The 27,580-nt window shown below is 38.9% G+C and overlaps 1 protein-coding gene across 3 annotated transcripts in view; it reads right to left on the bottom strand.

Moving 5' to 3' along the window:
• Positions 1-6,237: 6,237 nt before the first annotated feature.
• The window catches only part of OMA1 (OMA1 zinc metallopeptidase), a 39,286-nt gene continuing 17,943 nt past the window's right edge, over positions 6,238-27,580 (bottom strand). For all 3 annotated transcript variants that reach the window (XM_036446686.2, XM_045584555.1, XM_045584554.1), the window contains 2 exons: positions 21,932-22,081; positions 6,238-6,669 (listed from right to left, as the gene is read on the bottom strand). In XM_036446686.2, coding sequence (XP_036302579.1) covers positions 6,484-6,669; positions 21,932-22,081 — 336 coding nt within the window. In that variant the 3' untranslated portion in view covers positions 6,238-6,483. The remainder of the gene's footprint in view (positions 6,670-21,931; positions 22,082-27,580) is intronic.

The raw sequence follows: 27,580 nt of genomic DNA, 5'->3' as shown, positions 1-27,580 counted from the left end.
TTGAGCACTTACTATGTGGCAATTTGTCTCCCTGATGGCTTCTGGGCCGTTGTCATGAACACCTTTCAGTGCGTTGGTTGGTTCATTGTAAGAGATGAGTGTTGAGAAACGGTGATTGAAGATGTGATCCTGGAAAGTTGCAGGGGTTACAGAGCAGGAGAAAAGCCTTGGGCACTAGAACAAAGGAAGGACCCCAAATAAATGTTTCCCAAGTTGCCCCGACAATTGCTCTCAGCTCTGTGTATGAACGTGCTGAAGTCGGTAAAAGCACAATCCTAATTGAGTTCCTGGACTATCTGTATGACCTTAGCCAAGTTACAGGGCCCTGTGAGCCTCCATTTCTTTATCTACAAACTGGGGGGAAACCCATGCCTTGAGGAGCTGCTGTGAAAATTAAAAGGAAAGAAAGGTTGTGGTAACTTATCCTTAGCTCCTATTCTCCAAGTTTATCATCTGGAGAATGGGCTGGCCAGTCCAGGAAAAAGTTGACCTTATTTCTCTTGATTTAACCCTACCAGATCACTGTACCGATTTTTTGGTAATTTCTGAATCTGCCACTATACCGCTGTACCTAATTTTTGGTACTTTGCCTAGACCTATTTTCTACAATGTCTCCAAATTCCATCTTATTCTAATCAATTGTTTGCATGTAACATTTTTCTATATCATATTGATTTTTTTTTTTTTAATGCTCAGAAGCCCGGGTATAAGGAACAGTTAGGTTCAGGGCCTCAGGTCTAGCATCAGAATCAGGAACACTCTCAAATGTTCTCCACAGGCATTATGGGATTAATAGAATAACTAGGTTAAAGGTACATACACTCATAAACCAGATTAAAATAAAACATGCTACCAAAAAGTTTCCCCTTTTCTTCCACTTGAGTAAGAGCAGATCATCATCAATTCCAGGTTGCATCCAATCAGACAGATGGCCTTGCACTTGGAAATGACCTCTCCTAACACTCTCACAGGTCAGACTAAGCAATGCTGGATTATAGAGACATCATGGGGGCAGCACGGCAAATGTTGTAGAAAGCATATACACATTACTTAAAACCCATAAGGATGCTGGGAAGTAAGGCAAATGTTAATGTCCCATGTCCTCAGAGAAAAGAGCAAGACTAGTTCCTCTGCCCATGATTCTCTCAAGGCTATTTTATCATCTGAGGGGAAGAGTTGTGGAAAAAATTATATTCAACCTATTTTTTTTCTGTGCCAAGATAAATTACTTTTAAAAATATATCCTTAAATATAGGATAACAGAACCCTTAAGTAGACCACCATCCATCATTCCTAACCTACAAAAATATGGTTAGACTTTATTATATTGGTCAAAATTAATACATGTAAATTTTTTTTTATATTCTGAAGAGAGAATAGAGGCAAATCTGATTTTAGACCCATGCTGCATAGGACGAGGCCCCAGGCTCCTCATGATCTATAAAAATGGTATTGGGGAATCTGCCAGGTATCCTTTGCAGTTCAAAAAGCCTAACTAAAAATTTTGTATTTTCTCTCACATAATTAGGCTAGCCAGACTAATTAAAATCACAAATTTTCCTTGTGGGCTGGAATTTTGGTAACTTCACATGATGAGCAGAGGTCCTGATAGGTCTGTGATGGTGTCACAGAAATTCAGAGACCTGCAAGCAGGCGCATACCACATATGCCCCATGCCCAACTAGCTCAGCTCCTAACTGCCAGCACAGCAAGAGATCATGGTTATGAGTACCTGGTCATGAGTCAAGTCCAAACCTTCAAGACAGAAAACATTACGGGGCAAAAGTCCTTGCACAGAGAGCCAGGGAATGTAAAAAGAGTCCCTGGTGGCTAAAGGCGAGGAGCCACTGGCCTCGTTGTGAGGACTGTTGGTTTTCCGGTGGAAGTTATGGGGCAAGGGGCCAGGGTAGAACACTGATAGGATTTTTTTCCTAGTAATGAAGTTGAGATATTTCTGACCACAGATTAAGGAACTCTCTAGAGCCTAATACACACTCATTAACAGATGATAAAAAGGGATTTTATCCTTCATGTATGTGAACATATGTGCATGGAAATTTTTACCACCTGTCCTAGAGCATTAAAATGAGTTCTTTTAAATTAGGGGGCAAAGGGTATTAGCCCTGCTGTTTACAAGTGAGGGTGAATGGAAATGAACACTCTCTGTTCCCACATCCTTTATGAGATCTGCCCACTGGAGTGGCAGTAAATGAATGAAGAGCACAGACCTTGGAGTCAGAAGATGAAGGTCTGAATCTCAGTCCTGCCATTACATGCTGAGCAGTGCTGGGCACACAGCTGCTTAATATCCTTGTGCTTCGTTTTCCAGCTGAAAAATAGAGGCAATACTTCCCTCTCCAAAGAATGTGGTATTGCCGAAAGAGCACTGGATTACAATCAATGAATCCATTCCTTCCAACCCCAGTTCTGCCATTTACCTGAAGCGCACACTTGAATGACTTGCCTAATTCCTCCCAGCTTTAGTTTTCTCCCCTAGGAGTCAATAACACCACTTGTCCTTCCAATCTCATAGGTTGATTTTGAGGAAAAGAGGTAATTCAGGTGGTGGATATCTTGGAAGTGGTAAAGCAAATAAGTTCATGCAAATATATTATCATATCAATGTAAAACATAGGCTACATTTCCTTGCTCAGATTAAATGTCATTTCAGAGCAAATCTTCAAGGAATTATGTTTCTTGGCCTGCTGACAGAGGATAAGTGGTAAGGGGTTTCTAGTTGTTACTTAGTGGAGTTTGCAGCGGCATGTCTCTCACCATCCTTAGCAGCTCTGTTGGGAGGTGTTGGCTGTGCCCATCCTCAGCATTATCCCACTCTGGGGTGGCTCCTGGGGTGCTCCTCAGAGGGTGCAGTTGGTGTTGAAGACTTTATTTCAATAGTACCCAGGTGAATCACTCCTCCTATCTGGATGTGAAGGAACCACATAGCTGGGAGCTGCCCACAGCCATCTTGACATCATCCAGGAAGAGTGAAGCCAGAACTGAGAACAACTGCAGAGAAAAGAGCCATTCCTTTGCCGATCTCATGATCCTCCACTACACTGTGTCCGAAGCTGGTGTCCTCCCAGGCTTTTCTGTTAGATGAGGCAATAAATTTTCTTAATTGATTTTGAGTTGGGGTTTTTTTTGTTTGTTTGTTTTGTTTTGTTTTTGCTGTTCTTGCAAGTAATATTATCTTATGAAATAGAACCATGTAACTGTGAACAAGTCTCATCAACCCTCTAAACGGCATTTTTCTGATTTATAATGAGAGGCAAAATAACCCCTGTCCTATACAGGGTTCCAGCGAGGCTCAAAAGTGCCTGAAAAGTGCTTCACACAAAGCTTGGTACAAAGAAAGCATTCGATAAATCATGGCTATTTTTAGTCTGGCATTCCAGACATTGTGCTAAATACTTTAGTACATCATTCCCCTTAATCATCACGTATGACAAATCGTATGAGGTAGGATTTATTATCCCCATTTCACAAATGAAGAAATGAGGGTTAGAGTTTAAGTGATTTGCCCAGGGTCCTGTGGCTACCAAGAGGCAGAAATGTCACTGAGTATGAATGTTTCTCTTTTTTAAAAAACCTTTGAATAGATGATTGATGTTGATTATACAGTATCAGTAAAATATTAACTGATGCCTGTAATATGTCAGAAAGTGTTAGGTATTAGGGACATAGCCATAAATACACATGCTCTTGTTGAGTTTAAAGGATATAGTTTTACAACTATCTGTATTAGAAGAGATATTATCTTGAATGTGTGCCTTGGATTTACTGGCATCATGTTCTTAAAAACTGAGCTAACCAGCCAACACCTGCACTCTATGAGCACATGAAAAGCAATTAAGTTATGCAACTAAATTCAGAACATACATACGTCATTTCCACATATAGCTTAAAATGCATGTACACACACTATATCTCAATTACTATTTAATTTCTCCTAAAATCCTGAGCTAAAAATGTTACATTTTTTTACATTTATTGATTCTTGTTTAAAAAAAAAAAAAAAAACCTTCATATGCACTATTAAAGTATTACCTCTCTATTTTCTCTTTCTGACATGATGTCAACTTGCATATGTTTTCAAGGAGTCTGAATAATACAATTAGATGTGACAATACAATGGACGAAAACCAGTCTAGGGTCTCCACTGTACTGTGTCTTTCAGAAATCTATAGGGAAATCTAATGGTGTGTTTTATTGTTTACCTCTAGGTGACATTCTCCAGTTGTCTGTATGTGTTACAGAGTGCCTGGGGAAGAACTCCAGTCTCTGGGACTGTAAAGAAGAACTATACGGAGAACAGTTCATCTGAACCTTCTCCTTCCAAGTGTTGTCCTACGTGATCAAGAAATTCATTACCAGCAACCTATATAGTGAGCCCTGAAAAACAAATCGGCTCTGAGCTTGCCTTCTTAATAACTAGATAAATATTTTGTCTAAGAAAATGTAACGGCTTTAGGACATTCCCACATGAGAAGTCACAGGCTTTCCACAGGCAGGAGAGAGGTTCCTCTCTCTTTTGCACAGAAGGGTCTGCGAGAAGGACATGGAGAATCACCCACAGAAAGAGGCATTTACCTGTATTGAAGCCCTACATTGAGGAAACTAGCAAACAACTGAGAACAGAGTTTCTTTCTTATCTTCTGCTAGATTAGTTTTTAAAAATCTGTGAGCTATGGAAATGGACCGATGACTATAACCAGACAGGTCTAGCTTGCTCTTTCTAGCTGAGAGACATTGGGTATATTATTTAACCTTTCCAAGCCTGTTTCTCATTATAAAATGAGAATAACAAAATTTACTTTATAAGGTTGTGGAATAAATGGGCTCAGTAGGTATTCAACAAAAGATAGTTTCTTTCCCTTTCATAAAAATCTCTAAGAAACTACTTAATATAATGTGTTTCAAGCGAAATGTTCCTCTTAGGAATATAGCCTCAACATCACTAGACTTCACCACTTTAGAAATATAAATACCATATAAATAAGAACACATTTAAAAACTTATTTCCACATTTGTGTAATACTAGTAACCTGGTGCACAGATTCATGCACATTAAAAGGAAATTAATTAGAAGGTGGCCAAGATAGACTAGACACGCCCTGGAGCCAACCTCCCATGGTCCTTCCCCAACATCTGTGGAGTGAGCAGGTTTCCTCCAGCAGGTGGGATCCCTTGGCCTGGCCTGCAGGGATCAGGACGAAACTGGGCTGAAACTGGCTCTCCAACATCCCCGGAGGGGCTGGAAGTGCAAGAAGGCACTCTGCAAAGTTGCTGTCATACAAAGTGTGGAATGCAAATATAAGTGTGCAGTAAACCAGACTCAGTAAACCCACCACCGAAAGTAGAATCACACAGCCCCACAAGGAATCGGGCTCCTTCGTCTCTGGTCTCAGAGTGCACCACCGGAGAACTGCTGTTGCCAAGTCACCACAGCTCAGCAGTCCCTGTGTTGAGCGTCTGCTCCCTGTTGGTCAGTACACGTCATAGCGACTGGTTGGACGGTAGGAGGGACACTTAGCATATGAGCCTTTAATAGATAAATAGATGGTAGGTAGGTAGGTAGGTAGGTAGATAGATAGATAGATAGATAGATAGATAGATAGATAGAAAGAAAGAAATTTCTGAGTGTCACTAGGGATGTGGTTTGTGCTCTTCCCTCACCGTTGAACTGGGAGCTGGCTGCTCAAGGAAATCAACCTAGGGGCACAACCATCTCCTGCCTCTCTTGGTACAGCCATCCACCGGGGCTACTTCCCTTGAGAATCTGAGACTTCCGAACTATAGCATCATCAAGGAGCCAAAATGACATGACTTTCCCTTGAGACGTCAGGCACCAGAAGCACACTAGGTGTGTCTCCCAGGAAAGGACCCGCTCTCCCCTGTGATCCTCACTGTCTCACTCAGACCACAAATAAAATCACTTACATTTTCCTATGAACACAGCTTCTTCAGCTTCTGCCTGTAGTCATTTTCCTGTGCTGTCCATAGTAAGCGCCAGGGAATTCTCTCTCCCAAAGCCCCTATTCCATATACTTTACCCCTATACAAACCAATCTCTCCAAGTAGATGAGAGATTCCCAGTCCATCCTAACCATCCAGACTCTGACACCCAGTTTAGGCTCAGCCAGAGGAGCCCTCTCTACATAACAATTTCCCGGCTTTCTGGTTTCTTTCCATTAGACGTCTGCCTTCCAAATTAAAAGCAAGTGTGAAACAGGGTAAAATGTGTAATATAAATTTATTCTGCAACATATTTTAAAATAAATTAGAATACATCAATATTTCATGAAAAATATCTAGAAGAATTTAGATACATGATATATACATGATTTGCATATGAATATCAATTTTTTTTAATTCCAACAGTTTTTTTAAAGTAACATGAAATGATAAGGATTGCTATATTCTTCATCTATCCATTGTCTCACATATTTCAATTCAACTGCTAGTTCTTTTCTCAATTATTTATGCTCCTGATATTTGCTTCTGTTTTCCAGTGGGAAGAGGATCCACTTTCTTTTTCTTAACTGTGGTATTTAGGTCCTTTTTCTCTGATTCTTGAAGAAAATCCTTCATGGCGAGTTTGAACACTAATCGAGGGTCTGGCTCAGAAAGTGGTGGGCAATTGCAGGTCTCTCTAATTTCAAGAGCCTGTAGAGAAAGAATATAACAGAATACAAAAAGAACACAAAGCAAATATACACATACATTTATTAACATTATTCCAATAATTCTTAGAATACTCTACGCAAAATAATAAAATGTAAGAATACACTGTATTTTTAACCAAAGATATCTTAATGACAACACATAAAAGAGAACCACAGACAAATTCACAGTAAACAGTTACATTTTCACAAGTCGTTCACATAATAAAATATTTGGAAAAAAACAACGGCATCTGCAGTGACCACCCAGTGTCCCACTGGGAAGAAGCAAGATCTCTTTGGTTTCAGTCAAACCAATCCTGACAATGAGTGTTTGGATTAGAAAAGGTCTGAAGACTCTGAGAGATTGTTTTCAAGAAAGAGAAAAAAAACACAGGAACAGATGTCTGCGCATACTGAAGGAAAAAATTCATAACTGGGGCCTCTGCCCCGAACCTGAGGCTAACAGCTTAGGGAAGCGAGTAACCTAAGCAAAGCCAATCATGACCATTTTAACTGCAGAAAAACAGAATGCCGCAGGGAAAGGAAAGGAGTCGCAGCACATGTGGCTCAGTGGTGTCAGGTGCGCAGTATTAGACAGAATGTGAGGGTACCGGAAGGGGAGCAGAACACCTGTACATCCTGCACAGGGGGTGACGGTGATGGGGAAGACTGATGCTCATCCTCTGGGGAAAGGGAAACGGATGATGCCTGACACGGAAAGTTAGGAAGTAGTGCTAGGTAGGATGACAGGAAATATGAAATGAATACTTTAAGAAGGTTGAAACTGAAAACAGTGTAGGTGGGCTGCTGCTCTAAGGAACTAGCCTTAGAAAACTATACGATTCTTTAAAGTAGGTCCATGGATGACTGTAAGACATAAAAACTAAAAAAATAAAAAATAAAAAAAGTCTTAATATCTAAAGCAGTGGTTCTCAATTTTTCCAATGTCACCACCCTTTAATACAGTTCCACGTGTTGTGGTGACCCCCAACTACAAAATTATTTTTGTTGCTACTTCATAACTGTAATTTTGCTACTATTGTGATCATAATGTAAATATCTGTGTTTTCTGAAGGTTTTAGGCGACCCACATGTTGAGAACCGCTGCTGTAGAGCCTAAGACCATCGGAAAACACAGATATTTATATTATGATTCACAACAGTAGCAAAATTAGTTATGAAGTAGCAACAAAAATAATTTTATAGTTGGGGGGTAACCACAACATGAGGAACTGTATTAAAAGGTGGTGGCATTAGAAAGGTTGAGAACCACTGATCTAAAGGGTTTTTAAAAAAAAAAATAAATAATAATAATAATATTTAGGGTAAAAAAAACAAACAAACAAAAAAAAACTAGTTTCATTTTATATTGCCTCTAACTTTTTCATAGTGATGTGTGTTATGGGAAGTAAATAAAGCAGAGAGGGGCAGTCAGTGCTTGGGGGAGTAATGAGGTCTTAAAAAGACTGAGCAGCCGAGACCGGTTTGGCTCAATGGATAGAGTGTCAGCTTGGGGACTGAAGGGTCCAGGTTCGATTCCGGTCAAGGGCATGTACCTTGGTTGCGGGTATATCCCCAGTAGGGGGTGTGCAAGAGGCAGCTGATCGATGACTCTCATGGATGTTTCTAACTCTCTGTCTCTCTCCCTTCCTCTCTCTCCCTTCCTCTCTGTACAAAATCAATAAAAATATATTTACAAAAAAAAAAAAAAAAAAAGACTGACCAATCAAGAAAGACTTTGGGAGGAGGGGGAAAGACCTGAGGCCATGAGAGAGCAGGCCATGAGGTACCTAGGAGAGGAGTGCCCGGAAGGCAGCGGCTGTGGCAATAGCAGCAGCAGCAGCAGCAGCAGCAGTAGCAAGGAGCCTAAGGACATGTGCTGGATGGCAGCTGCCTGGGCACAGGGAACAGGGAGGGAGCTGATACAGCTGGGGCAGAAAAAATCTAGTGGGTAGGAACAGATGATGTAAAGTCTGATAGGGCATGGTAAAAACTGTAGGTTTTACTCTGAGCAGGACTTCCCCAGATATCTGTGGGGTCCATGGCAAGCATGCAGATAGAGGCTCGGATACCATGTGTTTAAATATCTAAAAGCTATAAGTCAAGCTAATGAAGGACTACATAAAATATGTTCTATTCTCCCACTCTTTCAAAATGATCCTGAAGGCCAGGTCCCAAAATTAGAATTCTTGAATTTTGGGACGTCTAAGGTTGCGGGGAGCCTAACCCAGCTCCTGCCACTGGCCTGCTGTCCACCTTCTCTGCCTCTCTTCCCTGGCTCACCTGCACTGTGAAGGGCCTTGTGTGCATGCATCCAAGGGCAGAGGGTCCTCACAGGTCCTGGAAGCAGGCTCAGAATGTTTGGGCGAGGAACTGCATTACCTTACCCTTAGGTGGGGCCCAGGTTCTTAGATGGGTATATTCCCTGAGGTTCCACAGAACAGGGGAGCATGCAGCCAGAGGCAGCCAGAAAGGGGTCTTATAAATGGATGAAGTCAGGGCAGGAACCTGAGTCTAGCAGCACTTCTGACTCCAAATGAGGCTATGAGTTATCAAAATAAACTAAAGAGGAAAGAACATTCAAGTGAAATTCCTTGGGAGTAGGGTCTTGCCTCAATTTTCCTTATATTTCACATCTTGCATCTATTGATTGTGTTAAATGTTCCTTAAAGTAAACTAAACTTGGGGGGGGGGGGGGGGGACACACAAAACACCAAACAAGAAAATGTTTCCTAAATAAGGCACCAAAGTAAAAAGAAAAGGCAGACCCTTGACTAAATGATGACCTGTCTGGACCAGAATACGTTTGAGAGTGAAAGGAGATGCTACTGAGATTGACAGTGAGTCGCAGTCATACATTGAGACTGTCCTGGCAAAGTTGGGACACTCAGTCTATTCCTGCTTTAATGCCTTTATAACCACAATGACATATTTTTCCGGGTGAGAAGCCAAACTGTCATGGCTGTCACATCACAGGCCTAAGGCCTGGACTGGTATCAGTCAGCAGGACAAGCGTGAAGCCCAGCAGGAAACAGCTGACACAGATGAGCTTAGCCATGGGAGATGCAAAGCAGCAAAGGGAAGAACAGAATGTCATCTCCTAGAATCTTGTATATTCAGTAAAAGTTCTTCTCTTCCCCTTAACTTCTCTTTTCAATCTTCACAGTTAACAAACATTTAGAACACCACCATGCGTAAGGTGCTAGGGACACACTGATCAGAAAAGGCAGTCATGATCCCTGCCTCATGCAAATTACTGGGCATTTGAAATGTTTTTATAGTGTTGATCGGCTTTTACAAATTATCCTATGGAAAGCTTTATTTAAATAAAAGATGTTATTTTTAACTTCCATTTGCAGTCTGCCCCCAAAGTAGAATAATATGATCAAAGACTAAGAACAGATTATAATTTTTGTTAAATAGGACCAAACTGCTTTCTGCCAGAAAAGCTTTACCAACTTACAACGTCACCAGCATATAGGCATACCTGAGTTATTCATAATTTGTAAAACAGTATTCCATGATTTTTTATCTATAGAACCACATAATTTCAAACCTTAGCATCCTTAGCATGCATCAGATAAATTTACAAATGAGGAGACTCAGACCAAGAGAGGTTAAGTGACTGGCAAGGAACAAACACCTACTCAGGGAATGTTTATAGCAGCTTTATTCCTAATTGCCAAAACATGGAAGCAACCAAGATGTCCTTCAGTAAGTGAGTGGAAAATTTGTGTTACAGCCAAACAATGGAATATTACTTTGCACTAAGAAGTAAGCTCTCAAGCCATGAAAAGACAGGGAGGAATCTTAAGGGGCATGGGGTGGGGGCGGGGGAGACAAATCCTCAGAAATCTCTAAAGGTTACATATGTATGATTCCAAGTAAATGACATTCTGGAAAAAGTGAAACTACGGAAATAGTAAAATAACATCGGTGACTGTCACGGGTTATGGGGGATAGAGGGATGAATAGGCAGTGCATAGAGTAGTTTTAGGGCAAGGAAGCTACTCTATATGATACTATAATGATGAATACATGTTACTACACATTTGTCAAAAACCACAGAATCTACACCAGCAAGAGTGAGCCCTGATGTAAACGAGGGACTGTGGGTGATGATGTGTAAGTGTAGGTTCACCGGCTGCAGCAGATGCACCCTCCTGGGCAGCATTTTCACGGTGGGAGACTGTGTCTACGTGGAGGCAGGCAGGGGGTATATATGGAAAACCTCTGTAACTTCCGCTCAATTTTGCTGTGACACTAACATTGCTCTTAAAAATAAAGACAATTTTAAAAAGCTGGCATGGAAGTAAAAAGGCTTAGAAACAAGGAATTATAACCTGCTTTTGTTGTTTTCATTTTTACTGCATTTGCACGACATGATTTTGTTTTAATGTTTTTTTGACACCACATTATACATTTCTTGTGTAAGACTCTTACAGAATAAATGTAGTTTGGAGATGCCTGAGCTACATTAATAACTAGGAAAACTATATGTTCTTCATAAAGGTGTTCTATTAATATTTCTTCGTGTGTGAACTATTTCTCTCCTCCAACTATCAAGCAGAGTTGTTACGAACCAAATACATTTCTATCAAATCTTCATCTATTTTGCATAGAAAGATTTTATCAGACGTACTGGTAAAACATTTTTTTCTGCTTTTTAAACATTCCTTTCCATATTTATTTTATTATATTTCGGGTGTCAACGTCTTTTATTTTCATAAATGCAAACCCATCTTATTAAATATACCTTCACCTCTTTAAAAGTGAGCGTTTTCCCACCGTACAACTAGAATATGCCTTCCCGTTTTACTTTGTTTTCTGTGTTTAACTTCATGCACTGCACATAATAGGCACTTAAATGGATGCTGAATTTTAAACAAGCATTTACAGAACACAAGCTATGAATAAATCATTATGACAAATGTCATAGAAAAAACACTCTTAAGAGTTTACAGTGTAAGAGAAGACAGGAATGTATTCCATTAACAAGAATATACAGCTCTAAGAATCCCAAGGAAGACGTGGAATTAAATATGGAATTGGCCTAAAGATTCCAACCAGAGGGAAAGAAACCAACATTTACTGTTCACTTCCACTGTGCTTTGAATGGTGCCAGGTATTTTAAAATGTTATCTAAACTGATGCTATCATATGAACCATGTCCATGTCTGGTGGAAGGCAACTGATTGCCTTACAAGTGGGTCAGTTTTGCGCCTTTTTGTAAGCTCCTTTCAGCATCCCTGAGTTGATAGGGTGGGAGGATCAGCTGTATCTATGCCAGGAGACAGCCTTCTGACTAGACTTGGAAAACTGAAAGAGCCTCTGTGCTCAGCTTGGATGGGGCGGAGTTTCAGGGTGGATCCTACAGCCTTGGCTACCGGTTAGCCCCACCCTATGAGGTTCCTGAGTTTCAGTGTTCCTCAATGTCCTTTGGTACTTGCTGCAAGCACCTCTGAGAGAAAGGTGCCCTAGAGTTTCGCCCACTACCAGACAGTCTAGTCTCTCCCCCATTGAGCCCCCAACTGGGGTTCAGTGCAGTTGGAAGTGGGGTTAAGAGCAGTCCGGAGTTTATATCTCCTTCCCTCCCGCTAGGGCAATCCAGTGGCTCAATCAACAGTTTGTCCTCTGCGTGAAATGTGCGCGACTCGGTGGCTCTGCCTTTCACTGCTCCCGAGTCTCCCGCCTTACAGCCCAGATTCCCTCTGTATGAGCCTGGGTCCCCAGGGTCTCGCTCAGAACTAGGGTTCAGTGCTGTTGGAACTGGGGTTCAACACAGTCCGGAGCTTTTATCTCCTTCCTGCTAGGGAACGCCAGCCAGGCACTCAGCAGCCTCTCCTCTCTGGCTCAGACCTCTCTGCACGCAACATGTTTCCATACCTAAGGCTTTTACAGCTCCTCTGATTTTCCTTCTGGTTTTCTCTTTCCTTCTTGCTGTAGAATTTCCAGTCAGTCAACTTTCCTGAAGTTCTGGATAATGTCCACTTTATATTTTAGTTTTATTTTTTGAAATTGTTGTGTGAGGCTGCAGTTAGGCAGTAACCTATGCTGCCATCTTGGTTTCTCCTAGAATACTTATCATTGAAGTGTCTTATGAGGGAAGGAGGGGAGGTAAGAGGAAGAGGCAGGACCTCACCACCACCAATGCACAAGAATGTAAAACACCCAGGAGACACTGCTATCTCAATGTGATAGGTGAAGCAAAATGAAGTTTAGGGTAGGGAACTTCCTTAAACTTGTGTGGTTGGGTCAGATTAAAACCCAGGACTCCTAAGGCTACTATTTTTACAGTACTTCCTAAGAATATCCTTTCCCATTACCAACTATTAATTTGCTACATGCTCAATTTCTACATCTGCCAAATTTCTATGGGGAAGCAAAACCACTGCTCAATTGTATTGCCCATTTTTCTACATTTGACCCAATATTACATTACTTATCTCTCCTACTGTTACACACTACACAGTCCTTCAGCAAATATTCTCCAAGCATCTCAGAAATGGTCACAGGCACTAAGGATACAGCAATAAACAGGGGCCTTACATTCCAGGGGAAGAGACAGACAATAAACAAGTAAATGAAATAATTTTTGTAAAGCAGATGAAGAAATTAAGCAGTGCACAGTGTTTAGATAGTAACCATAGGACACCACAAAGAAGCAATCAGATAAATATAGAATGTGGGGCTGGATTTATTCAACAAGTCAATGATGTTTTTAAAAAAAAAAAAAAAAAAAACCACAGGGTAGGCGCACTGCTCTAAAGTCAGAGAGACTTAAGGGACACAGCAACCCAATGCAATGTGTGGGTCTTGATGGATCATGATTTGAACAAACCAATTGTAAAATTATCTTCTAAGGCAGAAATTTGAATATGGATAGAATTTTATTAAGGGGTTACTATTAATTTTCTTAGATATGTAATGGGGAAAAAAGGATATTTTCTAGAATGAATATTGAACTAATTAGGAAGGAAAGCCCTCAGGTCTGGATTTGCACTAAACTACTTCTGGGTAGCCCTAGCTGATTTGGCTCAATAGATAGAAGATCTGTCTGCAGACTGAAGGGTCTGGGTTTGATTCTGCACAAGGGCACATGCCCAAGTTGTGGGCTCCATCCCCAATGGGGGCACAAAGAAGGCAACAGGTCAATGATTCTCTCTCATCATTGATGTTTCTCTCTCTCTCTCTCTCTCTCTCTCTCTCTCTCTCTCTCTCTCTCTCTCTTTCTCTCTCTCTCTCCCTTCCTCTCTAAAATCAATATATATATATTAAATACTTCAGAGTAAAAAACAAAAAAAATTAGAGAAGGAACAGAAGAAAGCATGTATACAAAAAGGTTGATACTAATGAATGTGATTGAGAAATGGGGATTCGTTAAGTTATTCTCTACTCTTATATGTGTTTTTTAAAAAGTATAATTAAATGTCAAGTTAAAATAATTTTTCCTAAAAGAAAAAAACCTTTTAAAAGAGGGTTGGGGGGGGAGGAGGGGGTAGAAGAGGACAAAGGAAAGCAAATTGTGATGGAAGGAGACTTGACTTGGGGTGGTGAACACGCAATACAATATGCAGATGATGTATGATAGAAGTGTATACCTGAAACCTATAAAACTGTATTAAGCAATATTATCCCAATAAATTCAATTATATTTAAAAAAGAAAAAGAAATAAAAAACCCTTTCCCCCTATGTCTTCCCTTCTCTCCCATTTTTGTATATCTGTGACTTCATCCTTGATCTTACATCTGTATCTTGAGTTCTAAATGGCCCATGAGAGGTTTAAATGTTTCTCTTAAAACATGAAATGTCCTTTACACTCCCTCTATTTCCAATTCTTTCCCTTAATTTCTGAAGGCAAGCATATACTTTTCAAAAAGCCTAAGGTTTTAGCATCAATAACCTCAATCCTAAAACTCAATAGATTCAATGGAAATTAATGAGAATAGTTGGTTACTACTTTAAGAGGAAAAAAAAAAAAAGAAATACAACAATTATAATGCCTGTGTAGTTGCTTAAAAATAACAAAACAGCCTGGCCAGTGTGACTCTGGTTGAGTGTGAACCCAGGAAACAAGAAGTCGCTGGTTCGATTCCCAGTCAGGGCACATGCCCAGGTTGTGGGCTCAAGGAGACAGCTGATAGATGAGATGTTTCTCTCTCTCTATCCCTCTCCCTTCATCTCTCTCTAAAAATCAATAAAACATAGTTTTAAAATAAATAAATAAAAATAACAAAACAAAAACTTCTTTTTATGCAGGGTGTCCCAAAAAATGTACAGCTAATAACTCACTTAATTTTGAAAATGAACTGTATGTTAATAAACATTGACTTTATAATCACTTAGAATTTGTACACATTTTGGGGAGATTCCCTATATGTTAGTCTGACAGGATGATTTGACTTGGTATCTTTACTTGAGAGGTAAATAAATGACAATAGGAAAAACAAAAACAGGAAAATTGTGGAAGACTGTGATATGGGCAAAGAAGATCATTGGGTGACCTGTCAAGTGCATCCTTGGGTGTTATCTCTGCCTTCCATGGTCTCAGAGCTATTGTACAACTCTATAAGTTGTAGAAAACTGATAACCATGCAAATGCTGTTTGTCCATGTCTAGTGGAAGGCAACTGATTGCCTTATGAGTGGGTCGGTTTTGTGCCTGTTTGTAAGCTCTTTTCAGCATCCCTCAGAGCCTGCATGCCAATGGTTACTGAAGTCTCCTTTGAGCTAGTGGTGACATAGTACAGGCTCCCTCACTAGTAAGTTAAGTAAAATCACAGATATGGTTCATTTTATATTTATATGTCATGATTTCACCTTTAAAAATTTTTCTTCCACTAACTCATTTCCTTTCCTTTCATGAGTAGAGGAAACTGAAGTCTGACTAATTTTTGAAGTGGTCTAAAATAATTAAATGTAAATGACTAGGAATTTTAAATAAATATATTAAAATTAAGGCCACCTTGACACAGGCCAATTGTCCTCTGAAATAAAATAATGGGGAAAAGTTTTCAAATGAAATTGTATAACTAATCACTCCTAACATGAGAATAACATATTAAGAAGTGGCTGTATTTATTCCCAGTAACAACTAAAGTACTCATGGAACAACTGCTAATACACATCAGGATTCTTGCAGGGACTACATATCAAGAGAACTGCAATTACTTATTCATAAAAACTAAACTATAATAATTAAGTTTTTTTTAAAAGGAAAAAATTAATGCCGAGAAGTTTCATGATTAGATTAAAAGCTTCCTATGAAAATTGAAACCAAGACATTTCAAGGGGGGGGGGGGAATCACCTTCATTTTTCCCCCTTTTCCTCTAAAAGCTATTTTTTTTTAATAGCCCATTCATTTTCAGCCTCAAGTAGATACACATCATATGTACCATAATATTTTTTAAAGGTTTTAGACAATGCTACTGTCAGGCTTCCTGGCTTTATATGATTCAGAGGCAATTCAATTACAGTAGCTGCTATATTTCCCTCTTCCTCAACACTCTCCCTGTCAGAGAAAATGAAATTATGTAAGGTGAATGGTATATGTTTGTGTACATTGGCCAACAACGACATTTCACTTCAATGTTAAGCACTCTTACATGTTCTATTTACGGGATGTGTAATATTAATGATTTATGTATTTACACTGTCCAATTATAAATGCATAAGAATGATTTAAATATGAGTACAAAATCCCAGCTACCTGAAAGTTTAATGAATTCAAAATAAGTGAGAATAAAATGAATGTATTGACAGCAAGCCACTGAGTGGTTCTGACATCTAAAAAACTGAATGTAGTAAATTAAATGTTTCTTTTATATATTTTATCACTTTCCATCTCCTCACCCACCCCAAGGAAAAGATGGCAAAGAATTGGTGAGAGAAGTAGAAAATAAAAATTAAGTCTAAATTCAGCTGTAAAATAAATCTTTCAAGTGACTTTTTACCCTGGGTTATCATACAATTTCCCTTGTTCACATATACATTTTCACATGTAAATATATTCATATTTATAACATGTAAATATTTATAAAAATCCTTATAGAGTATAAAAAGATATCTCTTTTAAGGACAACTTATGGTTTACACAATTTTAAATTCTGAACAGTGCAACTATAATTATAAAACTGTCATACTACTAAACATCAACAGGTTGATATAACATCTGTTCTTCAATTTTTCACCCAAGTTGTTATGGTAACCAAAATATGTGGGATATGCGTTTCCTAAATTTAACTGTTATTTCAAGTAAATAAAATTATATCATCTTATTAACTACAAATAAAATTATTACTACCCTATATTAATCCTTTTAAACACTAGTGGATCACAGGATTATATTTAACTAGGCTTTTACACATGCTTTATCTCAGAATTCACATTTAAAAAATAGCAGGAATATTTTCTACTTTGAGGACATTTTCTTGATTTAAAAATAAAATAAAACAAAAAAAAAGAATTAGTCTGGCCCAGCTGGAATGGCTCAGTGGTTGATCATCCATCTATGAACCAGGAGGTCAGTATTCAATTTCCAGTCAGGTCACATGCCTGCGTTGTGGGCTCGATCCCCAGTAGGGGGAGTGCAGGAGGCAGCTGATCAATGATTCTCCTCATCATTGATGCTTCTATCTCTTTCTCCCTCTCCCTTCCTCTCTGAAATAATTTTTTTTTAATTTTTTAAAAAGGAACTAGTCTGTTTCTAAACATTATTCTATACTAAAGTACGCCAAAATTATGATTACAGTATTTTGTAGGAACTGTAGATGCATCCTTTGTAGGTCAGATCCTGATACTCCTCCAGTCCTCTGCTGAAACCTTCCCCTGGGGTCCTATCTCTGAATAAAAGCAAAGTCATCACAGGGACTTCAAGGCCTGCACCCTCACTCCCTCTTTCTCACTCATCCAACCACACCAGGCTCACTCCTGCCTCAGAGCACTGTACTGACTATTTCCTACCCTGGAAGGTTCTTACCCCACCCCACATCCCTCAACCTCCAGGCAAAGACTCTCACTTATTTCAAGTCTTTGTTCAAGTAACATCTTCTCAGTGAAACTCTCTCTGGCCAACTCCCTTTTAAACAGCTATTCCGACCCTTCTGCCATCTCTGCTCACACTTTACATCCTTCTTATGGACTGAAGTATTTTCCTGCCCCCTCCCCCCGCCCCCAATGCATACATTAAAATCCTAACCCCCAATGTATTTAAAGATGGAGCCTTTGGGGGCTGATCAGGGTTAGAGGAGGTCATGAGTTTGGGCTCTCATGATGGGATTGCTGCCCTTCTAAGAAGAGGAAGAGATACAGCATGTTCACGCTCTCTACCATGTAAGGACACAGTGGGAAACCAGCGATCTGCAGCCAGGAGAAGAGACCTCACCAGAATTCAAATGGCTGGAACCTTAATACTGGATTAGATATCTAGCCTTCAGAACTCTGAAGAAATGAATTCTTGTTGCTCAACCCAAGCTGACTAATACACTGTCCTTCCTCTTTGCTTTCCTCCCTAATACTTATTACTAACTATTATATAATAATATATTGGTGATTTATTCTATATATTACTAAGTTATTTATTTATTGTCTGTCTCTCTTTACTGCAAAATAAGCTTCATAAGGGCAGGGTTTTTTTTCTGTCTATTTTGTTCACAGCACCTTTAATACCTACAATCTGGCACATAATTGATTACTAATAAATATTCGTTAAGTGAATATAGTTTTAAAACATCTTAAATGTTGATATGCCTAGTAAAAAATAATGTATTTCTGTGATGATATTCAAGGAATCCAATAAGAAATAAAAATATATGATTTTCAGTAAGTTACATTTTAAAGAAATCAAAATTACCAAGATTTGTGTTCTCATGGAAACAAAGAATTTTACTTTCCTGTTTTTCTTTCTTTCTTTTCTCCCCCCCCCCCCCAGTATTGTGGTGTTTATTTACATTCTTCTTTCTCTTTTTTTAATTTAAATTCTTTATTGTTTAAAGTATTACATATGTCTCCTTTTCCTGGTTTTCTTGAACTCTTCTCTTTCTATGAATCTGATCTACAAGGGGCTCTGTCTTCCCCCTCCCAATTAAATGTGGAAACCATCTAACACTGCTAACTCTATCCAGGATGTTTTTCTCTGCCTACTCCACTCTCACTGCTCCAACTACCACCTTTATAGAGTTCCTCTCAAGTCCTGGTCTCTGGCCTAGATGTCTGTGCTCTGCTGCTGTATTTCCAACTGCCTTTTGAGACGTCTGTCACTTCAGGCATAACATCAGAATTGTCAAAGAGCAGGAGCATTAGTTAAAATATATCGTACTAACTTAAGTAGAAAAAAATCTTAAATAAAATTAAACAAAAACGTAGTCTTTAGTAGTATACAGACTCACATAATTCTACATACTGCCTGAGGATTTGCTTTCTTTCATTAGAGAAATTAGAAACGATAATAGGGAATTCCAATCTCTGAATTATGACTATGTATTCTAATTATCAAAAGACTCTTACACTAACTGTAAGTTTCACTTCAACCACTAAATTACTCCCAATATTGTAGTAGAATTTTATTACTTTCAAATTGAATTTAATCACTTGGGGAGGTGAGAGGAAATATATGAGGTTTTCAACTTAAGTTCCTAAACTAGGATAGTTTATTTTTAGAAAAATAATATCTCCCAAAGCTTATCATCATCATTGGCGCCCAAATGACATATTTATTTCTCCAATCATTTTCCTTCATATTCACTAATCAATTATTATTTTAAAAACTTCTCTAAAGCACATTTTACTTCTCCAAAGACCCTTAGTTATCTTCGATGATGAAATGACAACTCAGAATTTAGATGAAAGTTGACTAAAATTCACTATCCAATGTAAGTAAACCACACAGATATTTACATTATGATTCATAAAAGTAGCAGAATTACAGTTATGAAGTAGCAACGAAAATAATTTTATGGTTGGAGGTCACCACAACATGAGGAACTGTATTAAAGGGTTGCGGCATTAGAAAGGTTGAGAACCACTGGCTTAGAGTAAGTGATCTTCAGTACAAATTAGTTACGGATGAAACCCATATTCTTCCAGTCCTATGCTGTGCTTTTAAGATGAATGATAACTACCATGTGTCACTGCTATTTTTTTTCTCAAATATTTTTTCTTCAAATTACTGGTATAAATGAAATATATTTAGGATAGTTCATAAGAATTCATGTCTGTCTGGGCCCAATGCCCATGAAAGGCACAAGTATGCCCAAACTAGCAACAATTCCTCATCATTCCTTTCAAAATATATCCAAAATCTGAACACTTCTTTTCCTCTCTTCTGCCTCAATAATATCTTCACAGGATTATTGCAAGAGCCTTGTAAAGAGTCTCCTGGATTCCACCCTTGTCCTACTACAGTCCCCATAATCACCACAGAACAGATGAGTCATCACATGAGTCAGATCAAGTAATCAAGCCATTCCTCTATTCAAAACCCTCTACTAGTTTCCTAGATCACTTGGAATAAAAGTCAAGTCCTTACAATGGGTTAGAAAAGATCCTTCGTGATCTGGTCCCACTATACTTCAATCATCTCTCTCTCTCTCTCTCTCTCTCTCTCTCTCTCTCTCTCTCTCTCTCTCTCTCTCTCTCTCACACACACACACACACACACACACACACACACACACACACATTTCTTGACTCACTCAACTCCTAGCCATTCCTTGAACAACCAAATATACGCTCCCTCCAGGTCCTGTGCACTTGCTGCCTCCACAGCCGAAAAACCCTCTCTCCAGATAGCCACAGGACTTGGTCCCCTGCTTCTTTCGATTCTGTTAGGTAAGGCTTTCTCTGACAAAGGGACGAAGCCCAGCACACCTTCTCTGCTGCCCAGCCCTCTTTGCTACCTTTAATCTGATTTATTTTTCCCCAATGTGTTTATCACTGTATGACATACTGCATGTATGTATATGTTTATTACTTGCACTGACATGAATGTTAGCTCCAAGAAAGCAGAGACTGTATTGTTCCCAGCAACAGAATACAGAATGGCAAACTATCAGTGGATTTCCATATAAATCACATGAATCAATAAATGAATCTCCTGGTAGTTTATTATCCCAAACCAGATGCAGCCTATTCCTTCAAATTGCATACCACTATATTTCTATTTTTCTTATAATAAATCCTATCCCTTATTGTATGAAGAATCATTTTGTACTTATGTTAGCATTCTGAAAATATAAAAAACCATGTCTTAATTCTCTTTGTATCCCCTGTATCTACCAGTATTTTTTGTTATAATAGGTGCTCAATATCTGTCAAGTGAAATTTGTAGTCATCCTGGCAATGCAAGTGAGACAGAAAGAGTGTGCAGCCTGGTTTGGAGATGCCTGCCGTCCATCTTGTACTGAAGTGGATACCACAGAAAACATTTTAAATTGTGTTAACAAATAAAAACATATTTAGATGGTAGTAAAAACTAATTGGGAAAAAGCTGCTTTGGCTTTATTCATTAATGAATTCTACAGGAAAAAAGTCATGCACGCTTTACTCTCTCTTTTTAAAGAAATATTCGATAAAAAAAAACGGGGGTGGGAAAAACCTAATATCAAGGGATTTTTCTAAGAAATATTCCAGCATCATTATTGGAATAAATACTAGTCATTAACTGGAGTTTGTTATTGCTGTTTTTTTTTTTTTAACAATAAGCTTAAATCACTGAGAAAAAAATAAATTATGACCAATATATTGAAAAACACATACCATGAGTTTTGGACTTTCACCAAATCAGGTAAAATTAAAAGGAATGATACTAAAAAGCTTAAACCTTCACCTTCAAGAAAAGTCAAGTGTACACAGTAATTTATCCCCCAGGACTTGAGGACAAGCAGGATTTTGCTCTTCCGTCAAATCTTTTGAAAACTGATAATCCATAATTATAGTGATCAAAATAGTTGACAAACTAGAACTCCTCCTCTAAGCACAAGAAGTAACAGCATTAAAAATAAGGGATACTGGCCTGACCGGTTTGGCTCTGTGGATGCAGTGTCAGCCTGCGGACTCAAGGGTCTTGGGTTCGATTCCGGTCAAGGGCATGTAACTTAGTTGCAGGCACATCTCCAGTGGGAGGTGTGCAGGAGGCAGCTGATTGATGTTTCTAACTCTCTATCCCTCTCCCTTCCACTCTGTAAAAATTCAATAAAATATATATATTTTTAAAAATAAGGTATACAGTAAAAGTAATGTCCTGCCTTCAATAGTGTTAGCTCACCTCGGGTATGAGTTTATCCAACTGCTCAACGCGGTTTCCATGAGAAGGGTGTGTGGATAACCATTCTGGCACGTTGGGGTGACCAGAGAGGGTATCTGCAAGTTCCAGCTGCCGCCAAAACACTGAACTAGATCTGACATCCATACAAGCCTAGAACCAAAAATTAATAAAAGCACACATAACTATGAGGACATCTTTAAAAGTTTACATTTATGTCCTTACATGTTTTAAAAATATTTTCTATTGTTTTAATAAAAGAGGAATATACTCATTGCTTTTAAAAAGAATACTCAAACAATATGGTTTTATAGAACTCAAAAAAAATATATATGTCTACCCTTCCTTCTTGCCCCTACACAATATTTACAATAATACCACTCCCAAAGAAACCACACTTTTCACTATGATAGATATTAAGAACACGTATTAGGGATTTGAAGATGGTGGTGTAAGTAAATGCCTGAACTTGCTGCCTCCCACAACCACATCAAAATTACAACTAAAATACAGAACAACCATCATCCAGAACTGCCAGAAAGCTGGCTGAATGAAACTCCTACAAGAAAAAAAGTAAAGAAGAAAGCACACTGAAACCAGTAGAAGGTGTGGAGGTGCAGAACTGGCTGGTCCGGCACTCACATGTGCTGCTTTTTTTAATTAAGAGGGAGATCATCTCTAAGGAGGCCACCCGGAGGAACAAGGGGTCCCAGCCTCACACCAGAAATCCAGCTTAGGGTCCCAGAGCTGGGAAAAGAAGTCCCTACTGGCAGTAAGAACTACAGGCTGTAAAGCCCAATGTGGACTGGGGCTGAGTAACACAGAGGCTGCTGGAGAACCAACTATTCCTCTTAAGAGGCCAGCACTACAAACTTAACTTACAAGGTCCTGCTTCCTCTGACCTCCAGCACCAGAGAAAGGCTTTGGGGATCACAGACACACATGCGGAGGAACTGATTGTCTGGCATTGGGGCAGGAACTTGGGGCAGCTTTCTCCCAAACAAAGATGCTTGCAGGGATCATTGTTCCTATTCTGGGACCTCTCAGTACCAGGGCTGAAGGGAAGCCATTTCTGTTTGCTCTGCTCTGGTTATTCCCTAAGACTACACCTCATCCAATTTACAACCCCACTCATGCTGTGTGCAGTAGCTTTTGCATATGAATGCCCTGTCCTTGCTCAGGCTAAACTCTGAAACAAGCTTCAGCGGAGTCAGGGAGTCCCAAACCTATCAATAAAAGGCCCAAGACCCGCACCAGCAACTCCTGCCTTGCTTCATAGCTGGGCCTCATCTGAGTGAAATCATAGCAACTAAAAAATTAAATACACAGAAGCCTGCCTCATTTTTCTAGGTAATACAGTTAGGTTCAAAACAAGGTGGAATGAATAACACATGCATTATGCAAGTTTACCTTATAACAAACCTCATGAATGAGATGTGCACATTTACAGTTTTTTATTTCTTAAATGAATCACTAAACAAATAACCTAAGCTATTAACCCAAAAAGAACACAAAGCTAGTCAGTTTGCTATGTCAAAGGTTCAAATTACTAACCTGAGAAACTATGAGACCTGGACTCCAGCCCTGTCTCTCGCTGCTAACTACGTATGTTACTAGACAAATCACTTAGCCTCTTTGGGCCCTAATTTTCTTATCTGTAAAGGGAGAGGGTGGATTAGATTATTTCTAATTTTCCTTCCTGCTCCAAAAGTCTACGATTCTATACCTTTTTATTTTATAGAAAGTTTAGAATGTTGGATTTTCTCTCATTTTTATGATGAAAGTAAATTTTGCTTATGACCTACTTCCCTCACTAGATGGTGCTATCTGCACAGTTACTGAGGCTCTTGCAGAAACCAGCAGGCAGTGTCTCTCACAAGGGCCACTTAAAATTCACCAGGCTGGACAGTTCCTCCCTCTGGAGGGCTCTCCAGGCCACTACACATATTTAACAGGCTGTCCCCATCCATCCTCCAGGCCCGTGAGACATCAGGAATCCCCATCTCCCCAATCACTGTGACAATCAAAACAATCATATAAAGTGCCCTTCCAAGAGGCCCTGTTTAGAGCCACTATAATACATCATGTGTTTTTTCCATAGTTAAGAAACAAATAAAACTAAAAATGAATGATTTCATGGTTTGTGAAATCAAATAAACAAAAGTCATTTCTGTAAATGTCTGTAAAGTGCCAAATTCTCTGTATACTGACAAATTAATATATAAACACAACAAAGTCAAGTATTTCACAGGACATCATTTTATCAGCAGATAACTGAACAGTTGTTTATTATTCTATGCTTCAGCCCCACCTCAGTCCTACAAGCTTTTACTAACTCTCTATCAGTCATTTTGAATCTATATAATGGTAAATTGAATAACTTATAAATACAAAATTAAAGAAACTATAAAAATGTAAATATACAAAATAAGCTCACAGCTACTAGTGGAACAGAGTCAAGAGCACTCCAGGGAAAGCAAGCTGCCTGTGTTGAAAGAGGCTCAAGAGTAACTTTATTTTAATGTATTTTCCATCTTCTCTTTAGCCCTGGGCCTTAAGAGCTCATAAACTTAAAGGGACAGCAGATGACCAATAGATCCATCTCCCAAGAACAATCCCCATTAGCCAAGAGCACAAGACTGACATAAAATCAGAATGCCAATTTATGAATGCATGGCAATAGCTGTAACTGCTAAAACCACCAGGGGCACGGGGCATTTGTGTCCTCAGGTCAGTGTGCTCTCTCCTTCTCAGGATGGTACAAAGGAAGCCAGTCTAGTAAGGATAGAACAGAATAAGAGAATTACGTTATATGATTTGAATACTGAATGGCAAGAAGTCAAGGGAGTGTGATGCATTAATGTCAAAAAAAAAAAAAAAAGATACAATCCACAAGAAGAATTGAGTCCAGGATACTCAAAGTAACCCTTTGAGGTAGATACTATCACTATTCCCATTTTTTCAGAATAGCAAACAGACTTGAACAGATTAAGTGATTTTTCCACAGTCATGTGGAAGAGACAGGAGTTCACACATAGATCTGTCTAACTCTAGAGTCCTATCCACTGTACAAGGTACAGTATAAAATCCTTACAATTGCTAACAAAGAAGTCTTTGCCCACCTTTCACTTTTCCCTCTTGACACTGGTGCTCTTGACTCTATTCTGCAGTCACACGGAACTTTCAACTCCCACACAAGGCCATCATTTCTCTTCCTTTAGACACACTGTCCATCAAAAATACCACTGCCAACACCTTCACCAGAATAATTACTACTTAGCTGTTATATCTTCACTTCAAATAATTTCTTCTTCAATCTAATCCCTAGACTAAGTTGCATGGCCCTTAGATAAAGTTACATCTCCATGGTATATTTTCAATTGGGAGCCTCTTTCTTTCTCAAGTTGTGACCTCCATTAAGGTATTATGCATCCCTACAGCCTAGAAGATAGGGACACATTAAATACATGGTGAATTGGTAAGTGAACATCAACATAACAAGTCAGAGAAGAGCTATACACACCAATTTAGAGAGCATGGGTCCTGGGCCTTTAAAAATCTGTCTTCTGATTATATTCATAAATACATTTTTTAACTGTGTCAATCAGAATTAGGGGGTAAGTCAGCCAGAATCTGAAAAAATCTAATGGCAAATGATGGCATTGTCGATGGAAGTCTTGCCTTGAGAAAGTGAATATTCCAGCCTACTAGACCTGATTCTTCTTTGTGGCAGGGAGAACAGAATGGAGGGGAGTAAAAATGGAACCGGTGGAAGCTATAATGAGGCTAGCACAGAAGTCCAGGTAATAAAAAATGCTAATAGTAGCCGGGGCCGGTTTGGCTCAGTGGTAGAGCGTTGGTCTGCGGACTGAAAGTTCCCGGGTTCGATTCCGGTCAGGGGCATGTACATTGGTTGCGGGCACATCCCCGGTAGGGGGTGTGCAAGAGGCAGCTGGTCGATGTTTCTCTCTCATTGACGTTTCTGGCTCTCTATCTCTCTCCCTTCCTCCCTGTAAAAATTCAATAAAATATATATATATAAAAAATGCTAATAGTAAAGATGGAAACACATCGGGTATATTTTATAGATAGAACTAGTGAGCCTTAGTAAGTGATTACATGTAAGTATGTATTAGCATATGTGTGTGTGTGTGTGTCTGTGTACTGGAATTGAGAAATAAAGCAGTCATTATTCACAGATAAGACAACTGTGTATATGTAAAATCTAAAAGAATCCACATACTATTAGAATTAAGTGAAGTTAGCAAGGTTTCTGAATAGAAGGTTAATTATAAAAACAAATGTCACTTAGCTATAAATATAACAAAAAATGGCTAAGTCCTATACACACACAAAAAAATCTCAAAACATCACTGAAAGAAATTATAAAATCCTATCTAATAAAGAGGGAATATGCTAATTGACTGTCACACCCTCAGAGATGGCAGGGCCCACAGCCACAAGATTGCAGCTCCCAGTCACCTCAGCCCCGCCAGGGTAGCAGGTGCGCAGTCCCCTCAGCCACCCAGCCGCCCAGGGCCACCCAAGGCTCAGGTAACCAGCGTCAACCGAGGCCTGTCCAACTGGCAGTGGCAGCAGCAAAGGTGTGATGGGGGTGTGGCCTTCCCCTGATCACCAGGTCACCTCCCACCCCTGAGACTCCCAGACTGTGAGAGGGGGAAGGTCAGGCTGAGAGACGTCCCCCTCAGTGCATGAATTTTCATGCACCAGGCCTGTAATATTTAAATAAATGAATGTATTATTCATGGATTGGAAGACTCAACATTGGTGACACTAGTCAACTGTACCCAAACTGACCTATATTTAATGTCCAAACAAAATCCCAGACATGTTTTTGTAAAGATGTGTAATTTGATAAGATGATTATGAAATTTATATGGAAAAACAAAAAAGACTAAAAATAACAAGTCAGTCTTGTAGAACAACACTGGAGGACAGCTCTCAGATATTAAGACTTATTACAAAGCTACAGTGATGATGTCATATTGGCTCAGAAATAAAAGGCCAATGGGATAGAATAAGAAGTTCAGAAACAAACTTCCACATAGTCTCCCAAATTTATGACAGAGACACTGAAGTACAGTGAAGAAAAATGACTCTTTGGTAAACAATGCTATCCATATAAGGGAAAATAGCTTGACTTCTTTCTACTAGTATTTATTATATATTAAAAAATAATAAGACAATAAAGCTTCTTGGAAATACAAAGGGAACAATCTATAGAGACAGGCAAAGATTTCTTAACCAGCACACACTTACCTAAAAGAAAAATTTCATAAACTGTACCAGTAGTACATTAGCTTTAGGAAAATCATGAGATATTCAATCTGTGGACACTTATTTGGGAACCTCTTCATCTACCCATCTGATAATTTACTTAATTCTACTTATATAACATTTTTTTAAATGCTTTTGCTTTTGTGAATGAGTAATATCTTGATTTATGAAATTAAATCAATAATGAGAAGTACCAATAATAATGAATTTTAATAGTACTTAGAACTTTCAATAACTACTGAAAACTCAACAAAGAATCAAATACATTTTGAATTTAATATATAAAGTAGCATTGTTTTCACTCATTTTGAAAAGTTCAGTTTACTCCTAATTAAATCCTACTGCTGCTAATAC

Source organism: Pipistrellus kuhlii, unplaced genomic scaffold, assembly GCF_014108245.1.
Source record: "Pipistrellus kuhlii isolate mPipKuh1 unplaced genomic scaffold, mPipKuh1.p scaffold_m20_p_2, whole genome shotgun sequence".
Taxonomy (NCBI): domain Eukaryota; kingdom Metazoa; phylum Chordata; class Mammalia; order Chiroptera; family Vespertilionidae; genus Pipistrellus; species Pipistrellus kuhlii.
The sequence above is the reverse complement of the archived record's forward strand: the minus strand, read 5'-3'. Positions and strand labels throughout refer to the sequence as shown.